Source organism: Oncorhynchus mykiss, unplaced genomic scaffold (genome assembly GCF_057628025.1).
Source record: "Oncorhynchus mykiss isolate SJ-2025 unplaced genomic scaffold, ASM5762802v1 scaffold106, whole genome shotgun sequence".
NCBI classification, from domain to species: Eukaryota; Metazoa; Chordata; class Actinopteri; order Salmoniformes; family Salmonidae; genus Oncorhynchus; species Oncorhynchus mykiss.
The window spans coordinates 357,501-372,215 of record NW_028322105.1 but is presented as its reverse complement, the minus strand read 5'-3'; the positions used below and the strand labels follow the sequence as shown (position 1 = coordinate 372,215).

Here is a 14,715-nt window from a genome sequence, read left to right as displayed (position 1 = left end):
ACCATGTTGTAGTGTAGTAACCATGTTGTAGTGTAGTAACCATGTTGTAGTGTCCAGGGGTTTGTAGTGTAGTAACCATGTTGTAGTGTAGTAACCATGTTGTAGTGTAGTAACCATGTTGTAGTGTAGTTACCATGTGGTAGTGTAGTAACCATGTGTAGTAACCATGTTGTAGTGTAGTAACCATGTTGTAGTGTAGTAACCATGTGGTAGTGTAGTAACCATGTGGTAGTGTAGTAACCATGTTGTAGTGTAGTAACCATGCTGTAGTGTAGTAACCATGTTGTAGTGTAGTTACCATGTGGTAGTGTAGTAACCATGTGTAGTAACCATGTTGTAGTGTAGTAACCATGTTGTAGTGTAGTTACCATGTAGTAGTGTAGTAACCATGTTGTTGTGTAGTAACCATGTTGTAGTGTAGTAACCATGTTGTAGTGTAGTTACCATGTGGTAGTGTAGTAACCATGTTGTTGTGTAGTAACCATGTTGTAGTGTAGCAACCATGTGTAGTAACCATGTTGTTGTGTAGTAACCATGTGGTAGTGTAGTTACCATGTTGTTGTGTAGTAACCATGTTGTAGTGTAGTAACCATGGTGTAGTGTCCAGGGGTTTGTAGTGTAGTAACCATGTGGTTGTGTAGTAAACATGTGGTAGTGTAGTAACCATGCTGTAGTGTAGTAACCATGGTGTAGTGTAGTAACCATGTGGTAGTGTAGTAACCATGTGGTAGTTTAGTAACCATGTGGTAGTGTAGTAACCATGTTGTAGTGTAGTAACCATGTTGTAGTGTCCAGGGGTTTGTAGTGTAGTAACCATGTTGTAGTGTAGTAACCATGTTGTAGTGTAGTAACCATGTTGTAGTGTAGTTACCATGTAGTAGTGTAGTAACCATGTTGTAGTGTAGTAACCATGTTGTAGTGTAGTAACCATGTTGTAGTGTAGTAACCATGGTGTAGTGTCCAGGGGTTTGTAGTGTAGTAACCATGTGGTTGTGTAGTAACCATGTGGTAGTGTAGTAACCATGTTGTAGTGTAGTAACCATGTTGTAGTGTAGTAACCATGGTGTAGTGTAGTAACCATGTGGTAGTGTAGTAACCATGTGGTAGTGTAGTAACCATGTTGTAGTGTAGGAACCATGTTGTAGTGTAGTAACCATGTTGTAGTGTAGTAACCATGTTGTAGTGTCCAGGGGTTTGTAGTGTAGTAACCATGTTGTAGTGTAGTAACCATGTTGTAGTGTAGTAACCATGTTGTAGTGTAGTTACCATGTGGTAGTGTAGTAACCATGTGTAGTAACCATGTTGTAGTGTAGTAACCATGTTGTAGTGTAGTAACCATGTGGTAGTGTAGTAACCATGTGGTAGTGTAGTAACCATGTTGTAGTGTAGTAACCATGCTGTAGTGTAGTAACCATGTTGTAGTGTAGTTACCATGTGGTAGTGTAGTAACCATGTGTAGTAACCATGTTGTAGTGTAGTAACCATGTTGTAGTGTAGTTACCATGTAGTAGTGTAGTAACCATGTTGTTGTGTAGTAACCATGTTGTAGTGTAGTAACCATGTTGTAGTGTAGTTACCATGTGGTAGTGTAGTAACCATGTTGTTGTGTAGTAACCATGTTGTAGTGTAGCAACCATGTGTAGTAACCATGTTGTTGTGTAGTAACCATGTGGTAGTGTAGTTACCATGTTGTTGTGTAGTAACCATGTTGTAGTGTAGTAACCATGGTGTAGTGTCCAGGGGTTTGTAGTGTAGTAACCATGTGGTTGTGTAGTAAACATGTGGTAGTGTAGTAACCATGCTGTAGTGTAGTAACCATGGTGTAGTGTAGTAACCATGTGGTAGTGTAGTAACCATGTGGTAGTTTAGTAACCATGTGGTAGTGTAGTAACCATGTTGTAGTGTAGTAACCATGTTGTAGTGTCCAGGGGTTTGTAGTGTAGTAACCATGTTGTAGTGTAGTAACCATGTTGTAGTGTAGTAACCATGTTGTAGTGTAGTTACCATGTAGTAGTGTAGTAACCATGTTGTAGTGTAGTAACCATGTTGTAGTGTAGTAACCATGGTGTAGTGTAGTAACCATGTGGTAGTGTAGTAACCATGTGGTAGTGTAGTAACCATGTGGTAGTGTAGTAACCATGTTGTAGTGTAGTAACCATGTGGTAGTGTAGTAACCATGTTGTAGTGTAGTAACCATGCTGTAGTGTAGTAACCATGCTGTAGTGTAGTAACCATTTTGTGGTGTAGTTACCATGTTGTAGTGTCCAGGGGTTTGTAGTGTAGTAACCATGTTGTAGTGTAGTAACCATGTTGTAGTGTAGTAACCATGTTGTAGTGTCCAGGGGTTTGTAGTGTAGTAACCATGTTGTAGTGTAGTAACCATGTTGTAGTGTAGTAACCATGCTGTAGTGTAGTAACCATGTTGTGGTGTAGTTACCATGTTGTAGTGTCCAGGGGTTTGTAGTGTAGTAACCATGTTGTAGTGTAGTAACCATGCTGTAGTGTAGTAACCATGTGGTAGTGTAGTAACCATGTGGTAGTGTAGTAACCATGTTGTAGTGTAGTAACCATGTGGTAGTGTAGTAACCATGTTGTAGTGTAGTAACCATGTGGTAGTGTAGTAACCATGCTGTAGTGTAGTAACCATGTGGTAGTGTAGTAACAATGTGGTAGTGTAGTAACCATGTGGTAGTGTAGTAACCATGTGGTAGTGTAGTAACCATGTGGTAGTGTAGTAACCATGTGGTAGTGTAGTAACCATGCTGTAGTGTAGTAACCATGTGGTAGTGTAGTAACCATGTTGTAGTGTAGTAACCATGCTGTAGTGTAGCAACCATGTGGTAGTGTAGTAACCACGTTGTAGTGTAGTAACCATGTTGTAGTGTAGTAACCATGTGGTAGTGTAGTAACCATGTTGTAGTGTAGTAACCATTTTGTGGTGTAGTTACCATGTTGTAGTGTCCAGGGGTTTGTAGTGTAGTAACCATGTTGTAGTGTAGTAACCATGCTGTAGTGTAGTAACCATGTTGTAGTGTAGTAACCATGGTGTAGTGTAGTAACCATGTGGTAGTGTAGTAACCATGCTGTAGTGTAGTAACCATGTGTAGTAACCATGCTGTAGTGTAGTAACCATGTGGTAGTGTAGTAACCATGCTGTAGTGTAGTAGCCATGTTGTAGTGTAGTAACCATGATGTAGTGTCCAGGGGTTTGTAGTGTAGTAACCATGTTGTAGTGTAGTAACCATGTTGTAGTGTAGTAACCATGCTGTAGTGTAGTAACCATGTTGTAGTGTAGTAACCATGTGGTAGTGTAGTAACCATGTTGTAGTGTAGTAACCATGCTGTAGTGTAGTAACCATGTTGTAGTGTAGTAACCATGTGGTAGTGTAGTAACCATGATGTAGTGTAGTAACCATTTTGTGGTGTAGTTACCATGTTGTAGTGTCCAGGGGTTTGTAGTGTAGTAACCATGTGGTAGTGTAGTAACCATGTGGTAGTGTAGTAACCATGTGGTAGTGTAGTAACCATGTGGTAGTGTAGTAACCATACTGTAGTGTAGTAACCATGTGGTAGTGTAGTAACCACGTGGTAGTGTAGTAACCATGTTGTAGTGTAGTAACCATGTGGTAGTGTAGTAACCATGATGTAGTGTAGTAACCATTTTGTGGTGTAGTTACCATGTTGTAGTGTCCAGGGGTTTGTAGTGTAGTAACCATGTTGTAGTGTAGTAACCATGCTGTAGTGTAGTAACCATGTTGTAGTGTATTAACCATGTTGTAGTGTCCAGGGGTTTGTAGTGTAGTAACCATGTTGTAGTGTAGTAACCATGCTGTAGTGTAGTAACCATGCTGTAGTGTAGTAACCATGTTGTAGTGTAGTAACCATGGTGTAGTGTAGTAACCATGTTGTAGTGTAGTAACCATGTTGTAGTGTAGTAACCATGTTGTAGTGTAGTAACCATGTGGTAGTGTAGTAGCCATGTTGTAGTGTAGTAACCATGTGGTAGTGTAGTAACCATGTTGTAGTGTAGTAACCATGCTGTAGTGTAGTAACCATGTTGTAGTGTATTAACCATGTGGTAGTGTAGTAACCATGTGGTAGTGTAGTAACCATGTGTAGTAACCATGTTGTAGTGTAGTAACCATGTGGTAGTGTAGTAACCATGTGGTAGTGTAGTAACCATGTGGTAGTGTAGTAACCATGTTGTAGTGTAGTAACCATGTGTAGTAACCATGTTGTAGTGTAGTAACCGTGTGGTAGTGTAGTAACCATGTTGTAGTGTAGTAACCATGTGTAGTAACCATGTTGTAGTGTAGTAACCATGTGGTAGTGTAGTAACCATGTGGTAGTGTAGTAACCATGGTGTAGTGTAGTAACCATGTTGTAGTGTAGTAACCATGTTGTAGTGTAGTAACCATGTGGTAGTGTAGTAACCATGTGGTAGTGTAGTAACCATGTGGTAGTGTAGTAACCATGTGTAGTAACCATGTTGTAGTGTAGTAACCATGTGGTAGTGTAGTAACCATGTGGTAGTGTAGTAACCATGTTGTAGTGTAGTAACCATGTTGTAGTGTAGTAACCATGTGGTAGTGTAGTAACCATGTGTAGTAACCATGTTGTAGTGTAGTAACCATGTGGTAGTGTAGTAACCATGTGGTAGTGTAGTAACCATGTTGTAGTGTAGTAACCATGTTGTAGTGTAGTAACCATGTGGTAGTGTAGTAACCATGTTGTAGTGTAGTAACCATGTTGTAGTGTAGTAACCATGTTGTAGTGTAGTAACCATGTGGTAGTGTAGTAACCATGTGTAGTAACCATGTGGTAGTGTAGTAACCATGTTGTAGTGTAGTAACCATGTGGTAGTGTAGTAACCATGTGTAGTAACCATGTGGTAGTGTAGTAACCATGTTGTAGTGTAGTAACCATGTGGTAGTGTAGTAACCATGTTGTAGTGTAGTAACCATGTTGTAGTGTAGTAACCATGTTGTAGTGTAGTAACCATGTTGTAGTGTAGTAACCATGTGGTAGTGTAGTAACCATGTTGTAGTGTAGTAACCATGTTGTAGTGTAGTAACCATGTGGTAGTGTAGTAACCATGTGGTAGTGTAGTAACCATGTGGTAGTGTAGTAACCATGTGGTAGTGTAGTAACCATGTTGTAGTTTAGTAACCATGTTGTAGTGTAGTAACCATGTTGTAGTGTAGTAACCATGTGGTAGTGTAGTAACAACCCTAGATGTGTGTCTGGACTATATCTCCTGGAAGGATGAAGTAGCATGAATAACATAATGTTTTGTTAATGAAAAAATGTCCATGATTATTTGAACATGTTGGTAACCAGTTGTATAAAAGTGTCAATGCCCTGGAAGACGGTGTTTTGGAGGATAATATATTGGCACAGAGTGCCGGCCCTTGACAAGCCAATGTGCTGTATCCTCCAAACACCAGTTTATCACTTAACTAAACAGTAGACGGAGAGTTAAAGGAGGACAGAGGAGGACAGGGTTCATGTCCTCTGTTCCTTGGTGTCACTACATCACGCGGTTTTAAAGTCTCCTGGACAGTGTCCCTGCTGCGTGCTGTTCTCAGGGCCATCTGTCAGGCCTGCTCACTAGGGAAATGACTGAGCAGGAGAAGGACATTTTGTCTGACGCAGTCCCCTTGTCTCACTGTCCTCTAACCCTACTACCACACTGGACATGAACAGGCACAGAGGAGAGGGTGTGACCTATGGGGGTGGGGTGGGGGGGTGAGAGACGCGAGGGAGAGGAAGGGAGGATAGGACATAGGAAAGGGCAGAGGAGAGGAGGAGGAGGAGGAGGAGGTGATTAGAGGAGGAGGAGGAGGAGGAGATTAGAGGAGGAGAGGAGGAGGTGATTAGAGCAGGGGAGGAGGAGGAGATTAGAGGAGGAGAGGAGGAGGTGATTAGAGGAGGAGAGGAGGAGGTGATTAGAGGAGGAGAGTGGAGGAGAGGAGGAGGAGGAGGTGATTAGAGGAGGATGAGGAGGAGGGGATTAGAGGAGGAGGAGGAGGAGGTGATTAGAGGAGGAGAGTGTAGGAGAGGAGGAGATTGAGATTGAGATTGGAGGAGGAGGTGATTAGTGGAGGAGAGGAGGAGGAGGAGAGAGGACAAGGAGAGGAGGAGGAGGAGGAGGGAGGAGAGGAGAGGAGGAGAGAAGAAGAGAGTGGATGAGGAGAGATGAAGTGGAGAGAGGAGGAGGAGGAGGAGAGAGAGAGAGACACAGAGGCTTGTTTCTCTCTCTTGATCGTATCTCTCACCACTCATCTCCATTCTAAGAGGCTTATCCACATTCTGAGCATCACAGACAGGAATATAACCCACCAGATCACAGCCTGGTCTGTGGGCTTTTGGAACAGAGAGACAGTTTGTCTCTTCACAGTGTGATGCACAATTCATTCACCCTCCAGTGTTCACAGAACCATAGTTGACTGGTTTTGTTGATGAAGAGCCTCCAGACAGACTGTCTCAGATTGTAGTGGTTAGATATGACTGGTTATGTTGATGAAGACCCTTCAGACAGACTGTCTCAGATTGTAGTGGTTAGATATGACTGGTTATGTTGTTGAAGACCCTCCAGACTGTCTCAGATTGTAGTGTTGATGAAGACCATCCAGACAGACTGTCTCAGATTGTAGTGGTTAGATATGACTGGTTATGTTGATGAAGGACCTCCAGACTGTCTCAGATTGTAGTGGTTAGATATGACTGGTTATGTTGACGAAGACCCTCCAGACAGACTGTCTCAGATTGTAGTGGTTAGATATGACTGGTTATGTTGATGAAAACCATCCAGACTGTCTCAGATTGTAGTGGTTAGATATGACTGGTTATGTTGATGAAGACCATCCAGACTGTCTCAGATTGTAGTGGTTAGATATGACTGGTTATGTTGATGAAGACCATCCAGACTGTCTCAGATTGTAGTGGTTAGATATGACTGGTTATGTTGATGAAGACCATCCAGACTGTCTCAGATTGTAGTGGTTAGATATGACTGGTTATGTTGATGAAGACCATCCAGACTGTCTCAGATTGTAGTGGTTAGATATGACTGGTTATGTTGATGAAGACCATCCAGACTGTCTCAGATTGTAGTGGTTAGATATGACTGGTTATGTTGATGAAGACCATCCAGACAGACTGTCTCAGATTGTAGTGGTTAGATATGACTGGTTATGTTGATGAAGACCATCCAGACAGACTGTCTCAGATTGTAGTGGTTAGATATGACTGGTTATGTTGATGAAGACCATCCAGACTGTCTCAGATTGTAGTGGTTAGATATGACTGGTTATGTTGATGAAGACCATCCAGACTGTCTCAGATTGTAGTGGTTAGATATGACTGGTTATGTTGACGAAGACCCTCCAGACAGACTGTCTCAGATTGTAGTGTTGATGAAGACCATCTAGACAGACTGTCTCAGATTGTAGTGGTTAGATATGACTGTCCTCTCCTCATTCCCCTCAACCATCCCCAACCCAGTCCTCTCCTCATTCCTCATTCCCCTCAACCATCCCCACCCCCCTCTCCTCCCTATCCCTTCCCCTCCCCCTCTCATCCATCCCTCTCTCCTCTCTTCTCCTCCTTCCTCCTCTTCTCTCCTCGCCACCCTATCTCTCCCCTTCCACCTCTCCTCTCATCTATCCCTATATCTCCCATTCCCCTATCCCTCGCCCTCTGCTCCCATCACTCCCCTCCCTCCCTCCCTCCCTCCCTCCCTCCCTCCCTCCCTCCCTCCCTCCCTCCCTCCCTCCCTCCCTCCCTCCCTCCCTCCCTCCCTCCCTCCCCCAGGGTCAGCTGGTTGTGTGATGGGGGTGACAGGTGTGTGTGTGTGTGTGTGTGTGTGTGTGTGTGTGTGTGTGTGTGTGTGTGTGTGTGTGTGTGTGTGTGTGTGTGTGTGTGTGCATTCCCCTCACACATCTCCACCTCACCCCTAGCAGGATGGGATGGTACTCTCGAGGTTAAGAGTGTTGGACCTTATGGCTGAATTAGCTAGCTGTTGTTCTTCTCTGTGTCCAATACAACCCTGTCCTCTGAAAGACATCTCCTCCCCAACAAGGCAGTTGGACAGAGACATCCACAACCCTGTCCTCTGATAGTCTTCAGTTGGACAGACACAGAGACATCCACAACCCTGTCCTCTGATAGTCTCCAGACAGACACAGAGACATCCACAACCCTGTCCTCTGATAGTCTCCAGTTGGACAGACACAGAGACATCCACAACCCTGTCCTCTGATAGTCTCCAGTTGGACAGACACAGAGACATCCACAACCCTGTCCTCTGATAGTCTCCAGTTGGACAGACACAGAGACATCCACAACCCTGTCCTCTGATAGTCTCCAGTTGGAAAGACACAGAGACATCCACAACCCTGTCCTCTGATAGTCTCCAGACAGACACAGAGACATCCACAACCCTGTCCTCTGATAGTCTCCAGACAGACACAGAGACATCCACAGCCCTGTCCTCTGATAGTCTCCAGTTGGACAGACACAGAGACATCCACAACCCTGTCCTCTGATAGTCTCCAGACAGACACAGAGACATCCACAGCCCTGTCCTCTGATAGTCTCCAGACAGACACAGAGACATCCACAGCCCTGTCCTCTGATAGTCTCCAGTTGGACAGACACAGAGACATCCACAACCCTGTCCTCTGATAGTCTCCAGACAGACACAGAGACATCCACAACCCTGTCCTCTGATAGTCTCCAGTTGGACAGACACAGAGACATCCACAACCCTGTCCTCTGATAGTCTCCAGTTGGACAGACACAGAGACATCCACAACCCTGTCCTCTGATAGTCTCCAGTTGGACAGACACAGAGACATCCACAACCCTGTCCTCTGATAGTCTCCAGACAGACACAGAGACATCCACAACCCTGTCCTCTGATAGTCTCCAGTTGGACAGACACAGAGACATCCACAACCCTGTCCTCTGATAGTCTCCAGTTGGACAGACACAGAGACATCCACAACCCTGTCCTCTGATAGTCTCCAGACAGACACAGAGACATCCACAACCCTGTCCTCTGATAGTCTCCAGTTGGACAGACACAGAGACATCCACAACCCTGTCCTCTGATAGTCTCCAGACAGACAGACAGACAGACAGACAGTGTCCCCTATGGGCTCTGGTCTAAAGTAGTGCACTATATAGGGAATAGGGTTCTGGTCTAAAGTAGTGCACTATATAGGGAATAGGGCTCTGGTCTAAAGTAGTGCACTATATAGGGAATAGGGTTCTGGTCTAAAGTAGTGCACTATATAGGGAATAGGGCTCTGGTCTAAAGTAGTGCACTATATAGGGAATAGGGCTCTGGTCTAAAGTAGTGCACTATATAGGGACTAGTGCTCTGGTCTAAAGTAGTGCACTATATAGGGAATAGGGCTCTGGTCTAAAGTAGTGCACTATATAGGGAATAGTGTACCATTTAGGACATTTCCTTTTTATGTTGCTGCTGAAGTGAGATGTGATGTGTCTGTCTGTTTTATCTGGAGCCTGAGGACATGGAGGAAACCAGCAACTAACTCTCTGTCCTACCTACCATCACTATTTATGGACTGACTGAAAGGAGAGGAGAGGAGAGATATTTCACACTGTTCCTCAGTGAAGAGAGGCTGAGAGGAGGGGAGAGGAGAGAGAGAGAGAGAGTGGAGGAGTAGAGGAGAGGGAGAGGAGGAGAGTAGAGGGAGAGGAGGAGAGTAGAGGGGGAGGAGAGTAGAGGGGGAGGAGAGAGGGAAAGGAGAGAGAGGGGGAGGGAGAGGAGAGGGAGAGAGGAGGAGTTGGAGAGAGAGAGAGAGGGAGAGGAGAGAGAGAGAGAGAGAGAGAGAGGGGGAGAGGAGGAGGAGGAGGAGAGAGAGAGGATGAGGAGGAGAGAGAGAGGAGGAGGAGGAGAGAGGGAGGAGGAGGAGAGAGAGAGGAGGAGGAGGAGAGAGAGAGGAGGAGGAGGAGAGAGAGGGAGAGGATGAGAGAGAGAGAGAGAGAGGAGGAGAGAGAGGGAGACGAGAGGCGAGGAGAAGAGAGGAGAGGAGAGGAGAAAGAGAGAGGAGGAGGAGAGAGAGGGATGAGGAGAGAGAAGAGAGGAGGAGAGGCGGAGAGGAGAGAGAGATTTCACAAGAAGAGAGGCTGCAAGGCAGCTGTAGATAATGCAGAGACTGAGAGAAGCCGTATTGTTGTGTATGATGGTGAAGAGAGGATTTGCATTAGGACATGTGGGGGGAAGTGGAGAGGGAAGAAGAGAGAGGGAGGGAGGGAAATACTGAAGAGACTGTCACATGACTGAGAGAGAGAGAGAGAGAGAGAGAGAGAGAGAGAGAGAGAGAGAGAGAGAGAGAGAGACTGGGTGAGAGAGACACTGGGAGAGAGAGACAGGGTGAGAGACACTGGGAGAGAGAGAGACAGGGTGAGAGACACTGGGAGAGATAGATAGAGAGAGAGACACAGGGAGAGAGAGAGAAACCATTCAACCGTTCATCTTGCCGCTGCTTCCTTCCTGATAAGGAGTTGAGGACAGCGTGTTGACAGTCCTTTTCAGAGGAGGAGGAGGAGAGGACAGGAGGAAGGATCTCGTGTTCTGCATCATGTTGGGGCCTGTTCGGTCTCCGCACCTCTCTCATCGCCTGTCCCCCTTCCTCCCCTCTTCCTCCTCTCCTCTCTCAGATGAGTTTAAGGGCTCCAGTGTTGTAGAGTTAATGAAGAAAGAGGGAACCACACTCGGCCTCACTGTGTCCGGGGGCGTCGACAAGGATGGAAAACCTCGGGTGTCCAACCTGCGCCAGGGAGGCATCGCTGCTAGGTAACTCACACATGTCCAGCATCACACACACACACACACACACACGCACGCACTCACGCACGCACGCACGCACGCACGCACACACATACAGAACACACATACACACACATACAGAACACACACACACACACACACACACACACACACACACACACACACACACACATGAGCGTGTGGATTGTATAGAAAGATAGGAAGGGTGTGTGTGTGTTCGTGTGTGTGTGTGTGTGTGTGTGTTCTGTATGTGTGTTCTGTATGTGTGTATGTGTGTTCAGTGTGTGTATGTGTGTGTGTATGTATGTGTGTTCAGTGTGTTTGTGTTCAGTGTTAGTGTGTGTGTGTTCTGTATGTGTGTGTATGTGTGTTCTGTATGTGTGTGTGTGTGTGTGTGTGTGTGTGTGTGTGTGTTAGCTAAATAAATTGATGCTGTTTAAAACACCACTCGCCTCCCTCCTGTCAGCTGCTGACTGGTTCATTGAACTCACAGGTCACATCTGATTCCTCATTTTACACGCTCTGACAACTGCTCCTCTCCATCACACTGGGAGGGAGAGAGAGAGAGGGATGTAGGGATGGGAGGGAGAGAGAGAGAGAGATAGAGAGAGGGAGAGAGAGAGGGATGTAGGGATGGGAGGGAGAGAGAGAGAGAGAGAGAGAGATAGAGAGAGAGGGATGGGAGGGAGAGAGAGAGAGAGAGAGAGAGAGAGAGAGAGAGAGAGATGTAGGGATGGGAGAGAGAGAGAGAGAGAGAGAGAGAGAGAGAGAGAGAGAGAGGGAGGGAGGGAAAGAGAAAGAGAGAGGGATGTAGGGAACGGAGGGAGAGAGAGAGAGAGAGAGGGATGTATGGATGGGAGGGAGGGAGAGAGAGAGAGAGAGGGAAAGAGAGAAAGAGAGAGGGATGTAGGGATGGAAGGGAGTACACTACGGAAAAAGAAGGAACAGCATGTCAGAAATCAGCTCAATGTAATTGAAGAATCCATAGACTCTAACCACTTCTGAGAAAATTGGAAAACACTAAACAAACAACAACACGAATAATTATCTATCCAAAATGGAGATGTATGAGCAAAAACATATACATGATCAAATACAGATCTTAGAATCAACTATTAAAGACGACCAGAACCCACTGGATTCCAGAACCCACTGGATTCCAGAACACACTGGATTCCAGAACCCACTGGATTCTCCAATTACATTGAATGAGTTACAGGACAAAATAAAAACCCTCCAACCCAAAAAGGCATGTGGTGTTGATGGTATCCTCAATGAAATGATCAAATATACAGACAACAAATTCCAATTGGCTATACTAAAACTCTTTAACATCATACTTAGCTCTGGCATCTTCCCCAATATTTGGAACCAAGGACTGATCACCCCAATCCACAAAAGTGGAGACAAATTTGACCTCAATAACTACCGTGGGAATATGCGTCAACAGTAACCTTGGGAAAATCCTCTGCATTATCATTAACAGCAGACTCGTACATTTCCTCAATGAAAACAATGTACTGAGCAAATGTCAAATTGGCTTTTTACCAAATTACCGTACAACAGACCATGTATTCACCCTGCACAGCCTAATTGACAACCAAACAAACCAAAACAAAGGCAAAGTCTTCTCATGCTTTGTTGATTTCAAAAAAGCCTTCGACTCAATCTGGCATGAGGGTCTGCTATACAAACTGATGGAAAGTGGTGTTGGGGGTAAAACATACGACATTATAAAATCCATGTACACAAACAACAAGTGTGCGGTTAAAATTGGCAAAAAACACACACATTTCTCTCATCTCCTCGTCTCCATATCTTTCTCTTTCTGTGTTTCTCTCATCTCCTCGTCTCCATATCTTTCTCTCTCTGTGTTTCTCTCATCTCCTCGTCTCCATATCTTTCTCTCTCTGTGTTTCTCTCATCTCCTCGTCTCCATATCTTTCTCTCTCTGTGTTTCTCTCATCTCCTCGTCTCCATATCTTTCTCTCTCTGTGTTTCTCTCATCTCCTCGTCTCCATATCTTTCTCTCTCTGTGTTTCTCTCATCCTGTCATCTCCATATCTTTCTCTCTCTGTGTTTCTCTCATCTCCTCGTCTCCATATCTTTATCTCTCTGTGTTTCTCCCATCTCCTCGTCTCCATATCTTTCTCTGTCTGTGTTTCTCTCATCTCCTCGTCTCCATATCTTTCTCTCTCTGTGTTTCTCTCATCTCCTCGTCTCCATATCTTTCTGTGTTTCTCTCATCTCCTCGTCTCCATATCTTTCTCTCTCTGTGTTTCTCCCATCTCCTCGTCTCCATATCTTTCTCTCTCTGTGTTTCTCCCATCTCCTCGTCTCCATATCTTTCTCTTTCTGTGTTTCTCCCATCTCCTCGTCTCCATATCTTTCTCTCTCTGTGTTTCTCTCATCTCCTCGTCTCCATATCTTTCTCTCTCTGTGTTTCTCTCATCTCCTCGTCTCCATATCTTTCTCTCTCTGTGTTTCTCTCATCTCCTCGTCTCCAAATCTTTCTCTCTCTGTGTTTCTCTCATCTCCTCGTCTCCATATCTTTCTCTCTCTGTGTTTCTCTCTTCTTCTGTTCTGATTGTCTCAATCTCTTTCCCTCTCTCTATCTTCCTCCCCTCCTCTACCACACCATCCATCTCTCTCTGTGTAGGAGTGACCAGCTCAACGTGGGCGACTACATCAAGTCTGTAAACGGGATCAATCTGACCAAGTTCCGTCACGACGAGATCATCAGCCTGCTGAAGAACGTCGGAGAACGTGTGGTTCTAGAGGTGGAATACGAGCTGCCACCTGTCTGTGAGTTCTACTGTTTTAGGACCACGTTGTTATAAATGATACAGTCCTTCATAGTCAGTGATACATTATGTTGATCTGATTGGTTGAATAGATACATTAGCCCTGTTGATCTGATTGGTTCAATAGATACATTAGTCCTGTTGATCTGATTGGTTCAATAGATACATTAGTCCTGTTGATCTGATGTTGATCTGATAGGTTCAATAGATACATCAGTAGTGTTTATCTGTTGATCTGATTGGTTCAATAGAAAGATACTAATCAATAGAATTGGATGAGTATAGAATCAAGCTGGATTCATACTTGAGGAAATTGTATCTTCCGTCTGAAGCCAGAGTCCTGAGTTCCCACAATTCCTTTGTTCCTTTCCAGAGCTGTTTTACACAGAGTTCAAAGCCACCTTTACCAAACACATCTCACCTCGGTGTCTTTTCCTTTCATGTCTCCTCTCCCAGGCTGTGTAATGATGTCTCCTCTCCCAGGCTGTGTAATGATGTCTCTTCTCCCAGACAGACTGTGTAATGATGTCTCCTCTCCCAGGCTGTGTAATGATGTCTCCTCTCCCAGGCTGTGTAATGATGTCTCCTCTCCCAGACAGACTGTGTAATGATGTCTCCTCTCTCAGACTGTGTAATGATGTCTCCTCTCTCAGACTGTGGAATGATGTCTCCTCTCCCAGACTGTGTAATGATGTCTCCTCTCCCAGACTGTGTAATGATGTCTCCTCTCCCAGGCTGTGTAATGATGTCTCCTCTCCCAGGCTGTGTAATGATGTCTCCTCTCACAGACTGTGTAATGATGTCTCCTCTCCCAGACAGACTGTGTAATGATGTCTCCTCTCTCAGACAGACTGTGTAATGATGTCTCCTCTCCCAGACTGTGTAATGATGTCTCCTCTCCCAGACTGTGTAATGATGTCTCCTCTCTCAGACAGACTGTGTAATGATGTCTCCTCTCCCAGACTGTATAATGATGTCTCCTCTCCCAGGCTGTGTAATGATGTCTCTTCTCCCAGACAGACTGTGTAATGATTTCTCCTCTCTCAGACTGTGTAATGATGTCTCCTCTCCCAGACTGTGTAATGA

General features: G+C 45.0%; 1 protein-coding gene across 25 annotated transcripts in view; it reads left to right on the top strand.

Moving 5' to 3' along the window:
* The window catches only part of LOC110499739 (glutamate receptor-interacting protein 1), a 709,091-nt gene that overhangs the window by 529,506 nt on the left and 164,870 nt on the right, over positions 1–14,715 (top strand). For all 25 annotated transcript variants that reach the window (XM_090228962.1, XM_090228970.1, XM_090228974.1 and 22 more), the window contains 2 exons: positions 10,696–10,831; positions 13,485–13,630. In XM_090228962.1, coding sequence (XP_090085088.1) covers positions 10,696–10,831; positions 13,485–13,630 — 282 coding nt within the window. The remainder of the gene's footprint in view (positions 1–10,695; positions 10,832–13,484; positions 13,631–14,715) is intronic.